This window comes from Hylaeus anthracinus, unplaced genomic scaffold, assembly GCF_026225885.1.
Source record: "Hylaeus anthracinus isolate JK02 unplaced genomic scaffold, UHH_iyHylAnth1.0_haploid 0, whole genome shotgun sequence".
NCBI classification, from domain to species: Eukaryota; Metazoa; Arthropoda; class Insecta; order Hymenoptera; family Colletidae; genus Hylaeus; species Hylaeus anthracinus.
The window spans coordinates 19,934,545-19,953,735 of NW_026533254.1; the positions used below are offsets into that span (position 1 = coordinate 19,934,545).

Below are 19,191 nucleotides of genomic sequence, written 5' to 3' on the forward strand. Positions count from 1 at the left end.
GATCACCGTTACTTTCGTTTAGTACTTTTACGTCGTGTTGTTTAACCACTTAAGTCTGAAGTATCTCCCGCTATACTGAAATGTAGTTGATTTCAAGTGATCGAATTGCACTGTTGCGTCCTTTGACACGCTTAACCGTTTACGAAAACTGTTTCGCTACATTTTTGATGATACTTTGATCAGTTTACCATGCCAAATATTTACAAAAGATTCAGAAAATTACGTCGAAGGCGTCATAATCGCACTTAGTAATAAATTACATCGCGATAGTGTGTGAATTCGAAAAACTAAGCTAGTGCCGTGTATCCATCACATATATTTGCTTTATTGATATTCCGAGTGTCACAGGCCTTGTGGTGCCTATGCATATCTTGAGGTAATCCATTCTTTTAACAGATATAACATCTTACGTTTATTTAGAATTGTACGTTTTGAAATTGCTGATATTTCCAAGCGTCTAAAATTGTAGTACTGTTTACGTCATTTTCTTGTATTTATGCGCCAACGGTAGACATAACCTACGCGATATTTTTCTCGATAATGTTGCTTTGGAGTACCGATACAAAATTCTAACAAAAGTTAAATAGATCAGTGTGTAATTTGATCTTTTACCGAGTCAATTTAAGTCATATTTATATTATTTGATTTGTATTTGTTATGCATATGTAATAATTCCCATTTTCTGTTTATCGTACTGATGCAGAAGTTCCAATAGTGTACAGTTGTGAAAGCTATTAACCTAATATGAATATAAACATTGATTCTTATTGTTTTGTTCTATTTATGTGGTATTCATTTGTTAGATTTCACTCTTTGCTATAGTAGCATAAGGATTTATTTTCGTATTTGGTAGTGTAGTTGTTTGCCCGACAGTGTATAAAGTATTAATAATATACTCTAAAATATGCGTTAATATGTAAGTTTCAAAAGTACTTTGGAATAATTTATTATAATGTTTCTTATGTTATTAGTATATTTTTATCGAGTAAATGATTAAAAATAATATTGTAGAAGATAAAGGATAACTGATAACGGAATGTATAACATTACAGAATTTGGACAGTATTCTAGATTATTTTAAGGACATAAAGTTTCTCATATTTCGTTGTACCATTCATTAAACACTATGTCAGAAATAATTTACCCGCAAGGGTGCAGATCTGTTACGGAAGATCTGGGTCCAGATGAACTGATTAGACGATTAAAGGTATATTTGAAAAAGAATAATTTCCAATGAATAAAACAATAATAACATGAACAAGTAAAAAGATCTTACATTAAATTCTTTAAACAGACATTAGCTCACACGTTACAAGCAATGGGACAAGACGAAGGAATGTATCAACAGTATATACCCCTTGCGTTACATTTGGCAGAAGAACATTTTCTAATGCATCAAAGTAAAGATGTACAACTCCTAATTGCGTGTTGTATCGCCGATGTTCTAAGGGTTTATGCCCCTGAAGCTCCATATAAAGATGCAGAACAGGTAAATAAAAGTTATTTTTTATTTTTTCCTCAAGTTCACTCTGATATTAAATTAATTTTATATTGTTGTAGGTTAAAACGATATTCTTGTTTTTAATTAAACAATTGGCTGGCTTGAAAGATCCTAAAGATCCTGCTTTCAAAAGATATTTTTACCTTTTGGAAAATTTAGCATACGTGAAATCGTTTAATATGTGCTTTGAATTAGAAGATTGCCAAGAAATCTTCTGTGCACTTTTTTCTCTTATGTTTAGAATAGTAAAGTAAGTATGATTACAGACGTAGAATAAAGCTCACAAATGAACAGAGGGTACTAAATTGTTTCGCAATCGTTACAATTGCAGCGACGAACATTCTGGGAAAGTAAAAAGTTTTATGTTAGATGTTTTGTGCCCGCTTATTACGGAGTCAGACATTGTTAGCAATGAACTTCTGGACATTATACTCATGAATATCGTTGAACCAAACAAAACACAAAAAAAGAACGCGTATTTGCTTGCAAAGGAACTAGTAATTAAATGTAGTGATACATTGGAACCTTATATTCAAGCAGTAAGTAGAATAAAATTGAGATTGTCTGTATGTTTTTGTATGTATTACATAAGGGAAAGAAACGTAACGGTGTAATATTTTCCGTGTTATTAAATTTATAGTTTTTTAATCATGTACTGATTTTGGGCAAAGAGGAGAAAAGCTTACAAATTTGCAAGAAAGTATATGATTTGATTTACGAGTTAAATCACATTTGTCCAAGCGTCTTGCTGTCCGTCCTTCCACAATTAGAGTGTAAACTGAAATCATCCTCTGAAACGGAAAGATTAGGCGCCGTGGCGTTATTAGCCAGAATGTTTTCTGAGAAGGGATCGCAGTTGGCTGTACAACATACACAGCTATGGCGTGCATTTTTAGGAAGATTTAACGACATCAGCGTATCGATTCGTATAAAGTGTGTACAATACTCGATGCATTTTTTACTGAACCATCCTGAATTAAGAAAGGATATTACTGATACCTTAAAAATGAGACAACACGACGCGGACGAAAGCGTTAGATACGAAGTTGTTATGGCTATAGTAACCACTGCCAGAAGGGATTTCGAAGTTGTATCGGACAGCGAGGACTTACTCGAATTTGTTAAAGAAAGAACCTTGGACAAAAAGTTTAAAATCAGAAAGGAAGCAATGGCAGGATTGGCAATGATATACAAGAAGCATCTAAACGATGCAGATGTACCGCAAGCTACAAAAAAGGCTGTCACTTGGATAAAAGACAAAATATTACATGGCTATTATATGGCAGGCATGGAGGATAGATTATTAGTGGAGCGGTTACTAAACACTTGTTTAGTACCTTATCAGTTGCCAGCTAGCGAGAGGATGAAGAAATTATATCATTTATTAGGTACAATCGATGACCATGCATCCAAAGCATTCGTTGAATTGCAAAAACATCAGCTCGCTGTGCGACGAGCAGTAGTAGAGTGGTTAGAAATTGTAAAAAAGACAGATGCCAGTGTCGAAGTGGTGGCCAAAATTCATCAGATATCTCGTTTTCTGCCAGATCCTATGAAAGTGCAAGAATTCTTACAGAAATTTAGTAATCATATGAGAAAGGATTCAGCATTGTTGCAAGGAATGGAAACAATAGTTCAGCCAAATGTTTCTTGTAAAGAATGTGCAGATACTATAAGTATGGTTCTCAAAAAATTAGGTCAACCTGTCATGACAAATTTGTACTACAACACGATAAAAATGTTGTTGGAAAGAGTCAGTTCGGTCATGATAGACGAAGAAGCGATTAGGGTTTTAATCGGATATGTATTAGATTGTTTAAAAGGAGGTAATGTAATAGAAGAAGTTGGACTCAATCCAAATAATGCGGGTGAAAAAGGTTTAAGGTTACTTGTGATGCTTTCGTTCGTATTTGGTCCACACTTTCTTCATAATGACATTTTGATGCAACTTGTTCATCTACTGGAATTAGAGGATGAAATGGTGGCACCATTGGTTCTTTCAATTTTCACATTCTTAGGAAAATACAAACCTTTATGTGATGTAGCGCCAGATATTATGAACCTCATGGTTACGATATGCAAGAACTTTGCGGAAACGGGAACACCAAAACAAGCAAAACAGGCCGTTAGGTGTTTATTTGTTAATATGACCAATATTCATGATACCATTTTCCCTGAAATTATTGAGAGAATTAAAAATACTCTAACACCAACATCCGAATATTATCGAACATCTATAGTCACGTTAGGTCATATAGCTTATAATTTACCAGAAAAATATCAAGTACAAATAAAAAATATGGTGTCCAGAAAAATAGTCAAAGAGCTATTAGTGAAGGAAAGCAGTGAACAAACTTCTGACACAATCGACAGAGACTGGTGCAGAGAAGATCAATTACCCGAAGAGACACGTTGTAGATTAGAAGGTTTGAAATGTATGGCACGCTGGTTATTGGGCTTGAAGACTGATGTACTCTCTGCGCAAAAAACCTTTAGAATGTTGAATGCATTTGTAGTAAACAAAGGAGATCTATTACAGCAAGGTCGTTTAAGTAAAGCAGAGATGAGTTGGTTGCGATTACAAGCTGGTTGCTCGATGCTAAAGATATGCGAGCAAAAAGGTGTTGGTGATCAATTTACAGCGGAACAGTTCTACAACTTGTCACAACTCATGATGGTATGTTAATTATTTTACACCAATAATACAATATTAATGCTCTAATACCAGAAAAATATTTAAATGATCGACATTGATTTATAGGATGAAGTTCCACAAGTACGAGAGGCTTTTGGTAGCAAATTACATAAAGGACTTGGAAGGGGAATCCCAAATAAATGCTTACCATTAGATTTTATGGGTTATTATGCCCTTGCAGGCAAAGAACAAAACAAAAGACTAAAGTGTGTTTTAAAAACTTATATGCAAACTGATATAAACAAAAGGAGGGATTATGTTAAGACATTATCTTTGGGTACCGTAGAGCGGGCCATGGGTAAGAAACTAAATAGTAAGGCATTATCGAAATATTGTTTGATATTGTTTCTTTTTGTGATTGAAAATATTATTATGACATCGAGGAATAATTACTCGATTAAATAATGATTGCAGGTCAATTGCCTCATATTCTTCCTGATTATATGCTAGTATTTGCTGTCCCTATTCTTGCACACGATCCTGAATTCACAAGCCATATGATGACGACTCAATTAAAAGTAATACAGCAATGTTTATGGTTTATACTAGAACCTCTTATAACAAAAAACGAATACTATTGCTATGGTTTTTATAAAAATCTCATAGAACGAATGAAGAGCCATAAAGATGCTTTGAAGCCTGAAGATAACGTCATGAATTATGTAAACATTTTAAACTACGCCTTACTATTTATAAATTAAATACCAGAAATTCACGTTATTTTTCATGTGCGCAGAAACTGTGGGCTGTTTGTGATTTAGCTATGAATGTGATATACACTAAGACAACAAATTTCGATATGAAAGAGTTCCCAAGCGAGACACGAATTCCTACTATGTACTTCAAGCGTGCAGATGAACTGTTAAGTAACATCAGGAATTATTTGCCTGCTGATATGCAAATAAACATGTTGACTCCCAAAGGAAAAGGATCGCTTCACAATACACATTCTGCTAGCGAAAGGCCACAGCGCAGGGCTAAATCTAAACAGCAGAAAGAAGTCGGTATTGGGCCAAATGAAACTGATGCAAGGGTAAGATAAGTTACATAATTGTTTCATAAACAATTTCTGCGTTGACATAAACGTCACTTTTGGGGGCTACTGGCCCTTTTATAGCTCGGGTACCTCGGGATCGCTAAACCCGTACTGTAGCTACGATTAAACATAGCTACAGTCCCTAAGGGCTTTATTATTATTAAAGTAATACATGATCGTCAATTCGGGTCAATAAAGAAATTGTTTTTGAAGTTTTTAGTATCGAATAATGGACGATTAACCGTACATCCTATTTTCTTTAATTCTACTCAAATATTTGTAATTATAATTAATACAAACTTACATTAGCGAATAATTCGCAAACAGTAGCGTTAAAAGATGTTTATGTATAATATAATTTCAAGCTGCAAATTGGAGAAGTGGAATGCATTGATGCACAGGTAAAGCGATTTGAAATTTCACGAGGATAAAAATTTGCATTGTTTGATATATTACCCATTAATTCGTAATAACTTACATTGTTTACGATGCATTCGATTTTATTTACAGCCAGCAGAAGCATCAGAAACTAGAATTCAATTACCTGGTATAGAAGATGAGGTAAATAATTAAGATTACAAATTGTTTGGATACATTATTTTGGTATCATATATAAGAGTATATATAATTTTTCAGATCGAAGAACCACCAGCAAAGAGGGCATTAAGAGAATCGGATAAAGTAAATAAATAATTAAGTGCACGAACTGTATCCAAGAGGATGTTAGAAATAGGGGAAAGACTTAAGGGACGTGATGATCATAAGAATTAAAGAATCTAAAAATACCTTACAAATTAGAAAACAGAATATTTTGGTTATGTACAACAATTAATAAACCTGTCGTTCGCGTATGTCTAGACAGTAAGATGTTAAGATAATTATACATTAACGTGAAATAATTAATACGTGTAGGCTTACGACTGAACAAATTTTGTGGAGTTGAAACAAATTAAAAATTAATTATCTTACACCATTTGGGAAATGTATTTCTTTTAATTATGAAAGGATACGTAAACTCGTTCTTGTTTTAATTTCTCTTATATGTTAATTAAAGCAGTGGCACATTCGATAATACAAAACTACAATTCCTTCACAATTGGAAAATGTAATAATCAAAGGTCTTTCTTCCTTGGGAACTATCTGACAATTGTTGTATTGTTCACTTTTGCATTAATGAATATAAATGTTTGTACCATTTCACGCGCATTTTTCTTCACGGATAAGTAACAGAGACTGCATAAAAAATGTACTGTTTGTAACGAACGACTTACAACTAGTAAAATCTGTACTCCATGATAGTAGTATTATCAGATTTAGTTTTTGTTTTTAATTAAGAGTAACTGATATGAAGTTTCGTTATAAAAGGTACGTCACGATAAATGGAATGCATTATGTTTTTGTACGCAGAAGAGAACAACATAACGTTATTGGATATCTATAAACACTTGTGTTTTAGATAAACTGGATGTGTGTCAATTGGCTTTCTGATCCAAAGTTGTTTCTTTCTATTCGTTTGATTATCATCACTACTATAATTAATATTATTATTATTATCTTATTGCTATTATTATTATCATCATTATCCTATCAAAGAAATCATTCAGCTCTGACGATCACTGTTTTCTAATAAGACATATATTGTCTCGTAAAATTATCTGTTTATGTTTTATTTGTAAAATTAAATTAAATTGAAATTTGGCCAGCGCACGGCCTCTAATAATTAACTTATTTCAAACAAGGTGACCTTATGAATATTTCAATAGTATCTATACATGTATACATATAAATGGTGCGAATAGTGCGCATTAATATAAACATTATTTGTTAAAACTTTTGTTATGCAAACGTAACGAGAACGCATCATCATTATGATAATCCATTAAAGAAGTTCAACATGCTCGTACGTGACGGTTATTCCTGTATCACTGTCATTAATTGTATATGTATTATAAACTAATTTCGTATCGCTTCTATTCAAATTTGTATCCAAAAACTTTTCTGCACTTAAAATGTAATGCAAAGTGTACGAATAGTTCTTGTAACTCGATCTAACTTATGTATCATCATTTATTTTAAATTCAGTGTATTAATATGAATTACTTTCAAAACGTTGTTTTATTCAATTATCATTACCAACAATAATACTTTTAAATTTATATTTTTCTTTGCTAATAAAATACACTTGAAATTCTAAGAGTACATTACTTATTTAAAATTTCATACAAATTCAATTGTTAACTTTTTGCTCTTACGGGGGTTAGAAAAGTGGATACAAATATGAATGAAATTCTTAAGTAATTTAAAATGGGCCTAGGTTTTATAAAATTTCCTTTTTCAACATTAGAATTATTAGCGGTAAGAATTAAAATGTATTAAACCTAAATACGAATGGGAATTGTGAATGTGAATGTGAATGGCGACGAATGTTTGATCTTATTATCTAAACATTATAGAATTTAACACATACCTATTACCTCTTCATTAAAATTACAGTACAATGCAAATTATTAATTTCTTTTTTGTTAAATATCAATAGTGCAGCGTTACTACTTGTAATTGGCATAATTTTATTTAATTCTTTTTAAGTAATTTATAGCTTTTCAATTCATAGTATAGTATTTCATTGCATAGTACTGCAATTTTTTCAAACAGGTTATAGATTATGAAATATACATATTCTGATGAAAAAAAAAACCAACCAATTAATCAGTGCTATTCATCTGTCAATCTGTGAGACGTAAGTGACGCATTGTAACGGTTCTATAATAAAACGAATTAAGTAAAATCGTATGTATTTAATAACATTTAGGTAGTTACAGATATAAAAATTAATCTTAACGTTTTCTAAAAGCTTTTCTATTATCCTTCTTCCCTATGCTGAAATTCTGTGCACCTTTCCTTTTATTTTTATTTTGTTTTGTGTTTGCTCTAAAATGTGTATAATAAAATTGCTTGTATACCACATATTAGAATATGTAATATTTTATTATATGTAATAAAGTAATATATACTTACTCGTAACGCATTCTTTTCACAGCTTTCTTACTCGTATCAGTTAAATCGGCAGCAAACGAAGACTTCGGTCGTTTTATCGACGCTAAAATATAATCGATGTCATAAGAGAAAAAAAAAATACTTGAATATTAAAATTAAAAATAATATTGTATTGTAATATACTTTTTCTATTAGCTAAAGATCTATCATCATCCATGACTGTTCGAATTTTCTTTTGTTTATTTTTCTTTTTAGCTAATCTTGCTTGAAATGCCGCAATTTTTTCTAATTCTTTCACTGCTCTGTCTTCTGCAGTTTCTTTTTTAAGATCCTTTGATACTTTCTTTTTCTTCTCTTCGCCGATTTTCGGAGGCCCTATATGTCTGATTTTCTTCTCTTTATTTTTTGGTTGTTTTTCTACTAATGATAGTTTCTCTAAAAGCAATGTAAATTAAAGCAATGTATATGAATAATTAATTACCGAAATGATCGAATATTTCGAATACTAACCCTTTTCTTCTTTCCTTTCCTTTTGAGTTTGGAACCAGCTTCTTTGCTCGCCTTTATCACTTTCATTTTTAAGTAATTTCTCGACGCGATTTGCTTGATTTTCTATTTTGGCTAATTCTCTTTCATTTCTTTCTTCTTCCAATATGTTCTCCACGTCAGCTTCAAGAGATTGTAATTTTTTGTTATATTTTTCGATTATATCGGGAGGTATTATTCGATTTTTTACTGGATTTTTTGCATTTTTAATAATCTCTTTAACCAACGAACGTTCTTGTTCACCAGCCAATGATACTGACACTCCAACACGACCGGCTCTAGCTGTTCGACCAACTCTGATAGAGAAATTAAGAGTATTTATTTTCTACAAAATGCATAAAAGTATACGCGTAAACTAGGCTTTTATACCTATGAATATAATGTTGCATGGTAGCTGGCATAACGAAATTAATTACAGTTTTAACACCACTTATGTCTAAACCTCTTGCAGCAACATCTGTTGCTAGTAAGATATCTATTTCTTCGTCTTTAAATTTTCGTAAATTTTCTAAACGTTGAGGTTGTGTGAGATTACCATGAAGTTCTCCAACCTACGATGCGAAATATGGATGGCACATAACTTATTAAGAATATATATTAATGGTTATGTAGAATATTTATTAAACAAGTTATATTTCATGTACCTTCACACCCAACAATCCTAATAGAATATGAAGTCTATGAGCTTGTTTCTTTGTTTGAACAAAAACCATAGCATGATCGTGAAAAGTTCTGCAAATTAAAGCAGCTAAAATTGCCTCGCGATCTCCTTCCCTTTCTTTTCGTATTCTATATTAAACAAATATTTACTATTTCAGTGTATTGTCACCAAGAGCACCAATTACGATCTAACTTACCGAATAAATTCCTGGCGTAAATTAAAGGCAACATCTTGATTACTATCTACAAATACTTTCACAGGTTTATCAAGAGACACGGTAGCCAAGTCTTTTACTTCTTCGGTCATGGTAGCAGAAAATAAAATCGTTTGTCTACTTCTAGAGCATTGTTGCACTATATATTTCATTTGTTCTGCAAAGTACTCGTCTAACATCCTTAAAAGTAGATAATAAAATTACTTGCAATATAATACAGAGCAACTATAAGTCAAGTATATGTTTCAATTTACCTGTCCGCTTCATCTAAAATGAGTACTTCGATACTGTCTAACGAGAATGTGGGTGTATTTTTTAAATGATCAATTAATCTGCCAGGTGTAGCTATTACAATATCTGGGTTCTTCCTTAATACAGTTTCCTAATTACATAGTAAAAAATTTGATAGAAGCTATGTATAAATTTAATACTAATAGATACTTAAATTTGTACTATGGTATAACTACGCACTTGAACTTTCACATCTAAGCCACCAACAGATAATCCTACTTCAACTGTTGTAAACTGAGATAATTGTTTTGTAACTTGATACACTTGGACACCAAGTTCTCTCGTTGGTACGAGTACAAGAACTCGGGAAATAGCAGGACCATCCAAAGGTCTATACAGTAACCTCTCCAGAGTTGGTAGCATGTAAGCTGCAGTTTTACCAGTACCAGTAGCAGCACAACCACATATGTCACGACCCATTAATGCAACAGGAATAGTAGCAGCTTGAATGGGTGTTGGGTGTACAAAATTCATAGCTGTTATGGCCTTTAACAAGAATACATAGAAATTATAAGAAAAAACTAAAAAGTGCAATGTTACAAAACTGTAATTTGATATGTAATAGGATTGTACCTTCAATAAAGGACGCGACAAATTCATTTGGTAAAATGTTGCGTATGGTTCTGAACTCGAATACTCCTCAAAGTTAATGGCTTCTTCCTCATTTTCATAGGCAGTCTTTTTCTTTTTATTCTTCCTTTCTTTTGTCTTAAATATATCTACAACAAAATATACGTTAACGTGCAATTCAATTTAAAATCGTACAATAAAATCATTACCTTTTTTAAGTTCATCTTCCGATAAAGAAATTTCATCGTCTTCTATTTTAATTTCGGATGAATCTATAATGGAATCATTGATTTCATTCTGCAAGGAAAATATATATAAAATGTTAAAATATCAGAACGCTTTCTCAAACCAACTTTTAAAAATATATAGCTGTCACTGATAACCTCCAAAAGTAACGAATCAACAACTAACCTAACAAACTCAAACATGAAATTACATTGATAACATAGTTACTTACTTCATTCTCCGATCCTTTCCTAATCTTTTTGATTTTATCATCAAGTTTTGTTTTCGCTTTTCGTTTAATATATTTGCTCAAATCATTCCATGTGTCCTTATTATATTCAGATATGTCATTTACGAATTTAAAGTTGCTATCAAAATCCTTCTTTTGCTTTTTCTTTTGTTTTCGGGGCTGAAACTACGAGAGTAACTATTCATTAACGTGTCTACAAATTAGTGTAATAAATAAATATTTGTTTAGCTCGAAGAAACAAAACATTGTAATATTATGTTATAATTTGTATGGCAATATCTCACATCGTCTTCCGTATCAGAATTATCAGAAAAATCTGTTACTTCTTGATCGTCTTCGATTGTTTTAATTAAATCGCAATTACTATCCATTTTACACTACAGGTTATACGAAGGCACATTAAACTTTCAATACTAAACCCACGTGGACAGAGTGCACATGGCACCTATACATATAATGTATAATAAGTCGCTGAATGTTGCAAAATTGTATACGAATATAGTGAAATACTATTTTACGTACTATATTATATATACGAAGTACTAAGTGGCGTCATCGGTGAGAAAATGCCCAAGTTTGTAGTGAAGATAGTTCCTAACGTTTCTGCAAGATGGCGCTATATTTTAATAAATTATTCATTTTTCATAAATGGATTATTAGGTATAATTCTTTGCTTTACAGCACTACGATATATTATTATTTCAATTATCATTTTTATCAATAGGTATTTTATACAGCAATAATTATTGGTTCATTTACTTAGTGACGTCATCTAGCGGCAACAGTGCGAACTATTTTCATTATAAACTTGTGCGTTTTCCCACCGATGGCGCCACTAACTAAACGATCGATAATTATTATTTACTCATTAAAGTGACAAACTTGACATGTTAAATAATACATTACATTACAGTATTATGAAGCAAAGAGTCGTGTTAATTATGCATTTATGGAAAGTAAAGAATAATTTATTAAATTAGATTGGTTACCGCCATCTAGCGTGAATAGTGGGAACTATTTTCACTACAAACTTGGCCACTTTGCCACCGATGGCGTCACTAGTGCAAAATTTTAAGGGTTCTGATCCAAGCTTACAAAATCCTTCGTTCATGCGCGTAACTTATTATACAAAGTTATCACACTACTGCTTACTTATTACTAGCTTATTTCCATTCTTTTTATCATCGTCTTACATGACCCCTGCATTATACTGCAGATACTGTTAACAGTATCTTTTACTTCTCATCTCTTGGGCCCCCCCACTGGGCCCCCTCTAGCTCGGATACCTCGGGTTTGCTAAGCCCGTACTGTAGCTACAAACTCCTGCTACAGCCCCTGAGGGCAACTTATAATTTGTAATAATAAATGCTTTTGTAAGTTACAAAAGCATTTATTGGTCCATGAAACAGATCGCTGATACTTATTGTATTCGTATAATACTGGTACTGAAATCCGCTCATTGAGCGGCTTAGTGAGCGGTGCTATTTCTGGATAAATCCATTAATCCCACACATGTGTCACTATAAAATCCAACCCATTCGTTATCACACGTTATCCATACTATTTAGAGGATTAGTTTTGTTAGTTCGATAAGGTCTCTTATTGGCACTGTGTTCCAAGTTTCAAGAAAGGTTTTATCAGGTTTTATGGCAAGCAATGGAGCTACTAGCTACAGCTATGTGATCGCAACGTAACCGTCAAGAGCACAGAGCGTTTCTTGAAGTGAAAATTTAGTTTGTCAGTGAAATGGTATAAAATTGGCTATTACCATTACGAGCGAATAACGTTACGCGCCAATAATGCATAAATTAAATCTTAACGCATGTCAGAATTATGCGTACAATCGATCAGAAGATACGTGTATTTGGGGCAGAGAACGTATCCTTCTCGGTCGAGTGACCGATGGATATTTGATAGACGAAAAACCTTACTATTAGTTAAGAATCGATCGACGTGTATATTTGAATTAGTCTGAAACAGTCTGAAAGGAATATGTAAGAACAAAGTGTCTTATTCCACGACTCTCGAATTTTCGTGCGAAATATCACGGATACACGAATGGAATCATACGACGATACAATGAGTTTTACATTAATTTCATTCATCAAAATCGATCAGAAACGAGAAGAAAGGAACTATAAGATATTTAAATAAACCTTAACAAGACTGTCATTCAATGAATAAGTCGAGTATTTGCAAATTCGAGATATATTACTCGCATACCTGTTATCAGGCATGGCAGTTGTTTGGAAGAGTATAAAAGTTAAATATATATTTGCTTGCATTTTAATTAATTTTATCATCGCGTGTTTGATAAATATTGCTCTTATAAGTATAGGTAAGATAACAATTGTTCAAATACTCTAAATACAATCTACAGAAAGTTTGAAAATTACACCAAACTAAAAATTATAGATGAATGCGAATGTGAAATAGTTACGCAGTCAAATCAGTACAATAATAAGAATAAACAGGAGGATAACGATGATAAAAGTTATAAAAAATTGTCCCATCGGTTAGCTATACTTGTGCCATTTAGAGATCGTTTTGAAGAGCTACTAATATTTGCTCCCCATATGAAGAAATTCTTAGATAAACAAAATATAGATTATCATATATTCATACTCAACCAGGTATATTTTCATTTCAAATAAATTCAAATGATAAATTCAAAGAAATTGTTTAAATTTAATAATCGTACTTCTGTGTTTTCGTAGGTTGATAGGTTTAGATTCAATAGAGCCTCTCTTATAAACGTAGGCTTCCTTGAAGTTAACAAAGAATTTGATTACATAGCTATGCACGATGTAGATTTATTGCCTATAAACGATGAATTATTATACTCTTTTCCTGCCAAGGGGCCCTACCATGTATCTTCTCCAGAATTACATCCTAGATACCACTACCCGACATTTGTTGGGGGCATATTACTTATTAAAAGGTTTTTATCGCAAAGTTCTTATTATGCAATGCATGTTAGTAACATGTTATTATTGCCAATGCATTAATAAGAATATATTTCCACAGAGAACATTTTATACAAGTAAATGGAATGTCTAATAAATATTGGGGTTGGGGTCTTGAAGACGATGAATTCTATGTTAGATTGAAAGAAGCAAGTTTGACCGTTACGAGACCACAAAATGTATCTACTGGAACCCATAATACATTCAAGTGAGAAAAAATTGTATTTGTGATGTATTAGCTACTAATGTAGATATTCATTGAATTTTCATGAATTTCAGACATACGCATGACAGGAGTCATAGAAAACGAGATATGATCAAATGTTACAATCAACGAGAAATTACTCGAAAACGAGATCGTCAGACCGGCTTAAATAATGTTTCTTATAAAATAGTAGGTACCATTGCAATGACTATTGGGGACACACCATTAACCGTCCTTAATATTTCTCTAATGTGCGATAAGTCGGGTACACCTTGGTGTGAATGTGATAAGGTAGTGGGATCTAAAGATGGAAAATCAAAGGAGAAAAAAAAAGTCAATAATAACAAGTCTGCCACTGCATTGTAACTATATCGATCAAAACTGTATTAAGTAAATACATATGTATATAATTAAATAATTATATAGAATTACTACACTATCAATCAATTCTTTTATAATCTTTTAAACACATTATACCGTAATGTTACTGATAATAATTAATTAACAATTTAAAAAAGAAACAGACATCTGGTGAAAACTATTTTGATTTAAATTTGTAGCAGACTTGTTTTCCTTAGTAAAAGATAAATCTTATTAATGCAGAAGAAACATCAGATCTATTGTGATAGATAATTATGTATTAAAACATATGCGAATAACGATTTAATGCTGTAATTCGCTGATTAAAATGGTCTTTTATATTACACATAATAATGTTTATACATATATTTACATCGGAAGTGAGAGCGTGAAATGGTATTATACAATAAATATAATTGTAAGTGCACAATGGATATTGTACAATGATACAGAAGGAAACCTGTCTAAGCATTTACGATTTTAATATTACATTTCCTAGTTTGAATGTGGTAAAAAAGAAAGGGCTCTAAACTATAGAACCGTGGCTACATAACTGCATTCAACTGCAGAATGAAATGTTCTCTTAATTCATTTGTACTAAAATCATCACCATCATTGTTTTCATCGAAAATGTCTTGCACAGTTCCTGTTACGGTTTCCGCGCCATCGTATTCGCATGTTTTAGCAATCGCGTCAGGTAGCTCCGAATCTTTTTCATCCGTTTCAGATTCGTTATTTGTATCTTGCATCTTTTCTGTTTTGATATTTAATTTTGAAGTAGAATTTTGCACTTTATCTGTATCACTTTTATTATTATCTGTGTAATCTTCTTTGAAAACTCCTTTACACAAAGCTGGTAACGGTGGTAATGGAATCCCGTAAGAAAGTAACTTATCGTATCCGTTTCTTCCACAAGTTTTTCTAATATCTGCTGCCATAGCTAAAGCCTTCTCTGAAAACTCTTGTCTGGAATTATCGATTAATATTTCATTGAATTTGTTCATTTTTTCGTCTAAAAGTTTTCTCCTCCTCATAATAGTTTGCATATTTAACATTTTCCTTCTGTATGTGTTTGTGTTTTTCTCAGCCCTTTCTAGGTATTTGGAAGCCTTCTCCAATTTCCAGTTGAGTTCCTTAATTCGATTATCCTTTTGCTTAATTTGTCCTTCGAGTTTCCTCTTCTGCTGTGACTCCAATGTGACAGTTTTCATTAATTTCTTATTCATTTCTTCAAAATAATTCACCCTATTCGATAAATCTTCTATTAACCTTTGTTTAGATTCCAATATCTTTTTTGTAACAGCTAAAGCTTGTGAATTATTCGATCTTGTATAAATTTTTGGAGTTGTTTCTACTTCTCTGATTTGTACGTCGTGGCCAACATCTTTATTTCTCAAACTGTTTTCCAACTCTTTATAAATAATCAACTGATCGGTTAATTTTCCAATTACATCTTCTTGAATTTGTATTCTCTCCAGTAGATCCTCGTAATCAGGTGAAACAGAACATTTAGTATTATTTTCTATGGTAGTTTGAGCAGTGTACATACTATTCTGTAATACAGAATTAGTCTTTGTCTGATTTTTGTTCTCTTCGTCGGAGCAAGTACGCCGAAGAGACGAAGAGCGACAGTTTTTCGAATTATGAGTGAAATCTAAATTTACAAATTCTCTATCCTTAGAAGGAGAACAATATAAATCTTTCTTTGTGGAAGTTGCGTAGTCATCTCTTGTTAATGGACTACTAAAATCGCTGTAAGTTATTTCTCTCTGGTTTTTAGGTGACAGTACTGTTATAACAGACGTAATGAACGCATTATTTTCTTCATTCTTGCAAACAGGGGTAAATTTTTGAGATACTTGTGTTTCTATCGTATTAGTTGATAACTCTTCGATAATTTCGGTCACATCATCGGGATCACCGGTTACTTTTATTACAAACTTCGCTACTTCCATTTTTGAATTATTTCTTTTATTAATATCGCTCATCTCTCGTGAAAACATTGACAACTCATCTTTTATCGTCGTTTCTTGCTCTATACTATCCGACAAGTCGTTATTAGTCGACGAATTAACATCTTGATCAGAGGTGCTTCTAATCGACTTTTTTATCGACTTCATTATTTCTTCTCTGGTTCTTCTTTTACGTTTCATAGCTGCTCTTATATTTGGTATAACATGTACTTCATCTTTAGTAAAATTTTCTTCTATATCTTCGTTAAAAATCTTTTTTTCATCTTTAATAGATATTATTTCGTCGTATCTCAAGGCATTATCGTCTACTTTATTAATTTTTGATGTAATTTGAGCTACAGATATCTTTTCATCTCCGCTTTCTATACCAAAAATTATTTCAACATTTTCTTCTTTGTCCATAAGCGTATGTCCAAATTCATTTCTTCCCGGAAAATTATGATTTGTATTAACAGAAAGAGCAACTTTACATTTACCATTATTAATATCACCATTTCTATCTATCATTTGTACACCTTGCTTGCGACTTTTAATTGTCAACTTTCTTCTCCCTTCGTTATTATAACTTTCATCTTCTGTAGACCCACCATCGCAAATCTGTTTCAGCTTCTCCTCAATTTCATCGTAACTATCCTCAAATGCATTATGATCCATAACTTCTAGTTTAATTTCTTCTTTCACAATGGCACTTGATAATATAGCTTCCGGATTATCGATCATTAAAGATAATCCAGTTTCTTTCTTACTATTATTCAATCGTGCTTCAAGATTATCATATTTCGCAGAGCTGCTAATGTCTATGACATTATCCTCGGCAATCATAATAATACTTTCTTCTTGAAGATCGGAATTAACGCTTTCTTTCTCGTCGTCTTCTCCTACGTACTTACGAACATATCTAAACTTATTTCCAACAAACTGAATGAATGGTTCGCAAAGATCTTGAAAATCCGAGTCCTTTTCTTCTAAATGTTCCGTGGATGAATGTTTAGTACTATTTTCCACATATTCGGTGCTGTATTCGTTTTGAGATGAATTTTCTTCTTTGATACCAATTATCCTAGTCCTTTTCTTGGGAGACTTTCTTGTAGATGTTATCGTAAATATAGAAGGGATAGCGTTTTTTCTTAACCTAATTCTTCCACTTTGCGTTATGGACCATTCCTGAGGCTCGAAATGTACATGACAAAGGAATGAATTGTTAGATGGTTCCCAGTCGGCTCTAGCCACGCGTTCTTGCCAAATTTTCCTCAACTTTGGGTCACGTGGAAAACATTTCATAATATAACCTTTTTCACTACGATTGTTGCAGCCAACTGCTGCACAGCCTGGCATATTTAGACATCCAAAAGCTATTGAACAGTCTGTAAATTAATAAGAAGAATAAAGAACGTTATTACATCTTCGACAATGGTACAATGTAATCGATAATACTGTACAATTTATGCTTTTAAAATAAAACTAACACAATACACATGACGCGAATAAAGACTATTCATGCTTCGAATTCTGTACAAAAATAAGAATATGTTTAATAATACTTCATCGAGTAAATCCAACCTTTGTTTCTGTGCCGAGACTGCAGATCTTAAGTCAAAAAGCGATTGAAACAAATCAACGGATCGTATGCTAAACATCGTAAAAACCGTAATGTTCAGCCGGTGCGTTATGTTATAAGGTGCGTGTATTATCGTCGAATAATTTGAAACGCTTTTCGAATACTTTGTTCAATTGTTGACGAAGGAAAACAATTTCTTTCGCACACTGTGATCCTCCTATCGGCAGCGTACAGCGTGAAAGAAGCCGAAACTCGCTCACCTCTCAGCCATCGGCTTTATTCCGAGTCCATTGTTACGAGAAGAAACTTTTGAATCTGCTGATATATCAGTCGTTAACCACGTTCGATTGATAACGTTATAAATTCATGGAATTTACCCACAGGATGAAAATAAATTGAAATTCGATCATACAAATCGCACATCTACGTTAGCACTGACAATGGCATACGGATATCGAAATAAACTTCGAGTTCTCTACGGAATCGAGGTATCGCAACGCAATATGGCCGCCTCCATGGCCGATCGTATAGGTTAACTTTTATATTCCGTTATTGTACTTTTCATTGAACTTATTCTCGATACTATACTTATTTCAATTATTTAATTATTTTTTCTCATTTTTTAATGATCGCTTTTCAATTATTATGTGTCATTTTCAATGATATCGATCCTATAACGTTAACTAGATCTGTAGTTTTGAAAATATAAAGTACGAATGTAATTGTCTGCATGCACTTATTTTAGCATTCACTAATTTATTATATATGCTACACTTCGTTCATTGTCTTAGAACGTCTGATTATGCATTTCCGATTACATCACACAAATAAATTTAATATAAATCTCTCTCTCTCTCTCTCTCTCTCTCTCTCTCTCTCTCTCTCATTCCCTCGATAAATTGGCGAAATTATAAAGATTAGTAGATTAGTACCGAGATATTTTTTGGTAAAGAAATAATTTAGTTCGTACATTTTATCAATTTTACCCTTGCGATTAGTATTTAAATAGCGGTTATTTCTTGAAGGGATAACGGCGAATACGCATTAAACATCCGATTTACCAATTTTCTTATGCCCCGTTCTTTTGTATAATTAAAGAAGCTGCTGTGAGTAAATACCTTTCAATCTGACGTTTGAATCACAAAT

General features: G+C 32.4%; 4 protein-coding genes across 7 annotated transcripts; 2 read left to right on the plus strand and 2 right to left on the minus strand.

The window, feature by feature from the left end:
- Positions 1-104: 104 nt before the first annotated feature.
- Positions 105-5,979, plus strand: LOC128886186 (sister chromatid cohesion protein PDS5 homolog B). Of its 3 annotated transcripts, none has more exons than XM_054140836.1 (12): positions 105-376; positions 1,053-1,207; positions 1,295-1,489; positions 1,561-1,751; positions 1,833-2,040; positions 2,142-4,178; positions 4,263-4,509; positions 4,611-4,858; positions 4,933-5,229; positions 5,598-5,633; positions 5,743-5,793; positions 5,869-5,979. In XM_054140836.1, exons 2-12 carry the CDS (start codon positions 1,127-1,129, stop codon positions 5,923-5,925), a joined length of 3,648 nt encoding a protein of 1,215 aa, XP_053996811.1. In that variant the 5' UTR covers positions 105-376; positions 1,053-1,126; the 3' UTR covers positions 5,926-5,979. The 3 variants fall into 3 exon arrangements, with proteins under 3 accessions (XP_053996811.1, XP_053996819.1, XP_053996827.1); XM_054140844.1 differs by having other exon boundaries at positions 4,263-4,494; XM_054140852.1 differs by lacking the exon at positions 5,598-5,633.
- A 2,033-nt stretch (positions 5,980-8,012) lies between these two features.
- On the minus strand, positions 8,013-11,463 carry LOC128886340 (probable ATP-dependent RNA helicase DDX27). Its single transcript, XM_054141142.1, has 13 exons — positions 11,268-11,463; positions 10,966-11,148; positions 10,718-10,805; positions 10,512-10,657; positions 10,119-10,424; positions 9,902-10,029; positions 9,630-9,827; positions 9,417-9,561; positions 9,142-9,323; positions 8,737-9,068; positions 8,410-8,661; positions 8,248-8,329; positions 8,013-8,160 (listed from the first exon to the last, which is right to left on the minus strand). The coding sequence occupies exons 1-13, from the start codon at positions 11,352-11,354 to the stop codon at positions 8,067-8,069; spliced, it is 2,223 nt and encodes a 740-aa protein (XP_053997117.1). The 5' UTR covers positions 11,355-11,463; the 3' UTR covers positions 8,013-8,066.
- Positions 11,464-12,451: 988 nt separating this feature from the next.
- On the plus strand, positions 12,452-15,028 carry LOC128886626 (beta-1,4-galactosyltransferase 7). The gene is made up of 5 exons (XM_054141689.1): positions 12,452-13,321; positions 13,399-13,616; positions 13,701-13,924; positions 14,011-14,157; positions 14,229-15,028. The coding sequence occupies exons 1-5, from the start codon at positions 13,219-13,221 to the stop codon at positions 14,518-14,520; spliced, it is 984 nt and encodes a 327-aa protein (XP_053997664.1). The 5' UTR covers positions 12,452-13,218; the 3' UTR covers positions 14,521-15,028.
- Positions 14,866-18,495, minus strand: LOC128886260 (putative leucine-rich repeat-containing protein DDB_G0290503). Of its 2 annotated transcripts, none has more exons than XM_054140979.1 (2): positions 18,306-18,495; positions 14,866-17,851 (listed from the first exon to the last, which is right to left on the minus strand). In XM_054140979.1, exon 2 carries the CDS (start codon positions 17,820-17,822, stop codon positions 15,060-15,062), a length of 2,763 nt encoding a protein of 920 aa, XP_053996954.1. In that variant the 5' UTR covers positions 17,823-17,851; positions 18,306-18,495; the 3' UTR covers positions 14,866-15,059. The 2 variants fall into 2 exon arrangements, with proteins under 2 accessions (XP_053996954.1, XP_053996947.1); XM_054140972.1 differs by having other exon boundaries at positions 18,048-18,494.
- Between the last annotated feature and the right edge of the window lie 696 nt (positions 18,496-19,191).

Bases quoted from the DNA above. Each gene is read 5' to 3' on its own strand.
- LOC128886186 (XM_054140836.1), top strand. From the start codon at position 1,127: ATGTCAGAAATAATTTACCCGCAAGGGTGCAGATCTGTTACGGAAGAT. The intron at 4,179-4,262 runs GTATGTTAATTA...ATTGATTTATAG, and splicing joins ACTTGTCACAACTCATGATG to GATGAAGTTCCACAAGTACG. The intron at 5,634-5,742 runs GTAAAGCGATTT...TTTTATTTACAG, and splicing joins TGGAATGCATTGATGCACAG to CCAGCAGAAGCATCAGAAAC.
- LOC128886340 (XM_054141142.1), bottom strand. From the start codon at position 11,354: ATGGATAGTAATTGCGATTTAATTAAAACAATCGAAGACGATCAAGAA. The intron at 9,562-9,629 runs GTAAGTTAGATC...TGTTTAATATAG, and splicing joins TTACGCCAGGAATTTATTCG to AATACGAAAAGAAAGGGAAG. The intron at 8,161-8,247 runs GTAAGTATATAT...TACACATTTTAG, and splicing joins GTGAAAAGAATGCGTTACGA to AGCAAACACAAAACAAAATA.
- LOC128886626 (XM_054141689.1), top strand. From the start codon at position 13,219: ATGGCAGTTGTTTGGAAGAGTATAAAAGTTAAATATATATTTGCTTGC. The intron at 13,322-13,398 runs GTAAGATAACAA...TAAAAATTATAG, and splicing joins TATTGCTCTTATAAGTATAG to ATGAATGCGAATGTGAAATA. The intron at 13,617-13,700 runs GTATATTTTCAT...GTGTTTTCGTAG, and splicing joins ATATATTCATACTCAACCAG to GTTGATAGGTTTAGATTCAA.
- LOC128886260 (XM_054140979.1), bottom strand. From the start codon at position 17,822: ATGCCAGGCTGTGCAGCAGTTGGCTGCAACAATCGTAGTGAAAAAGGT.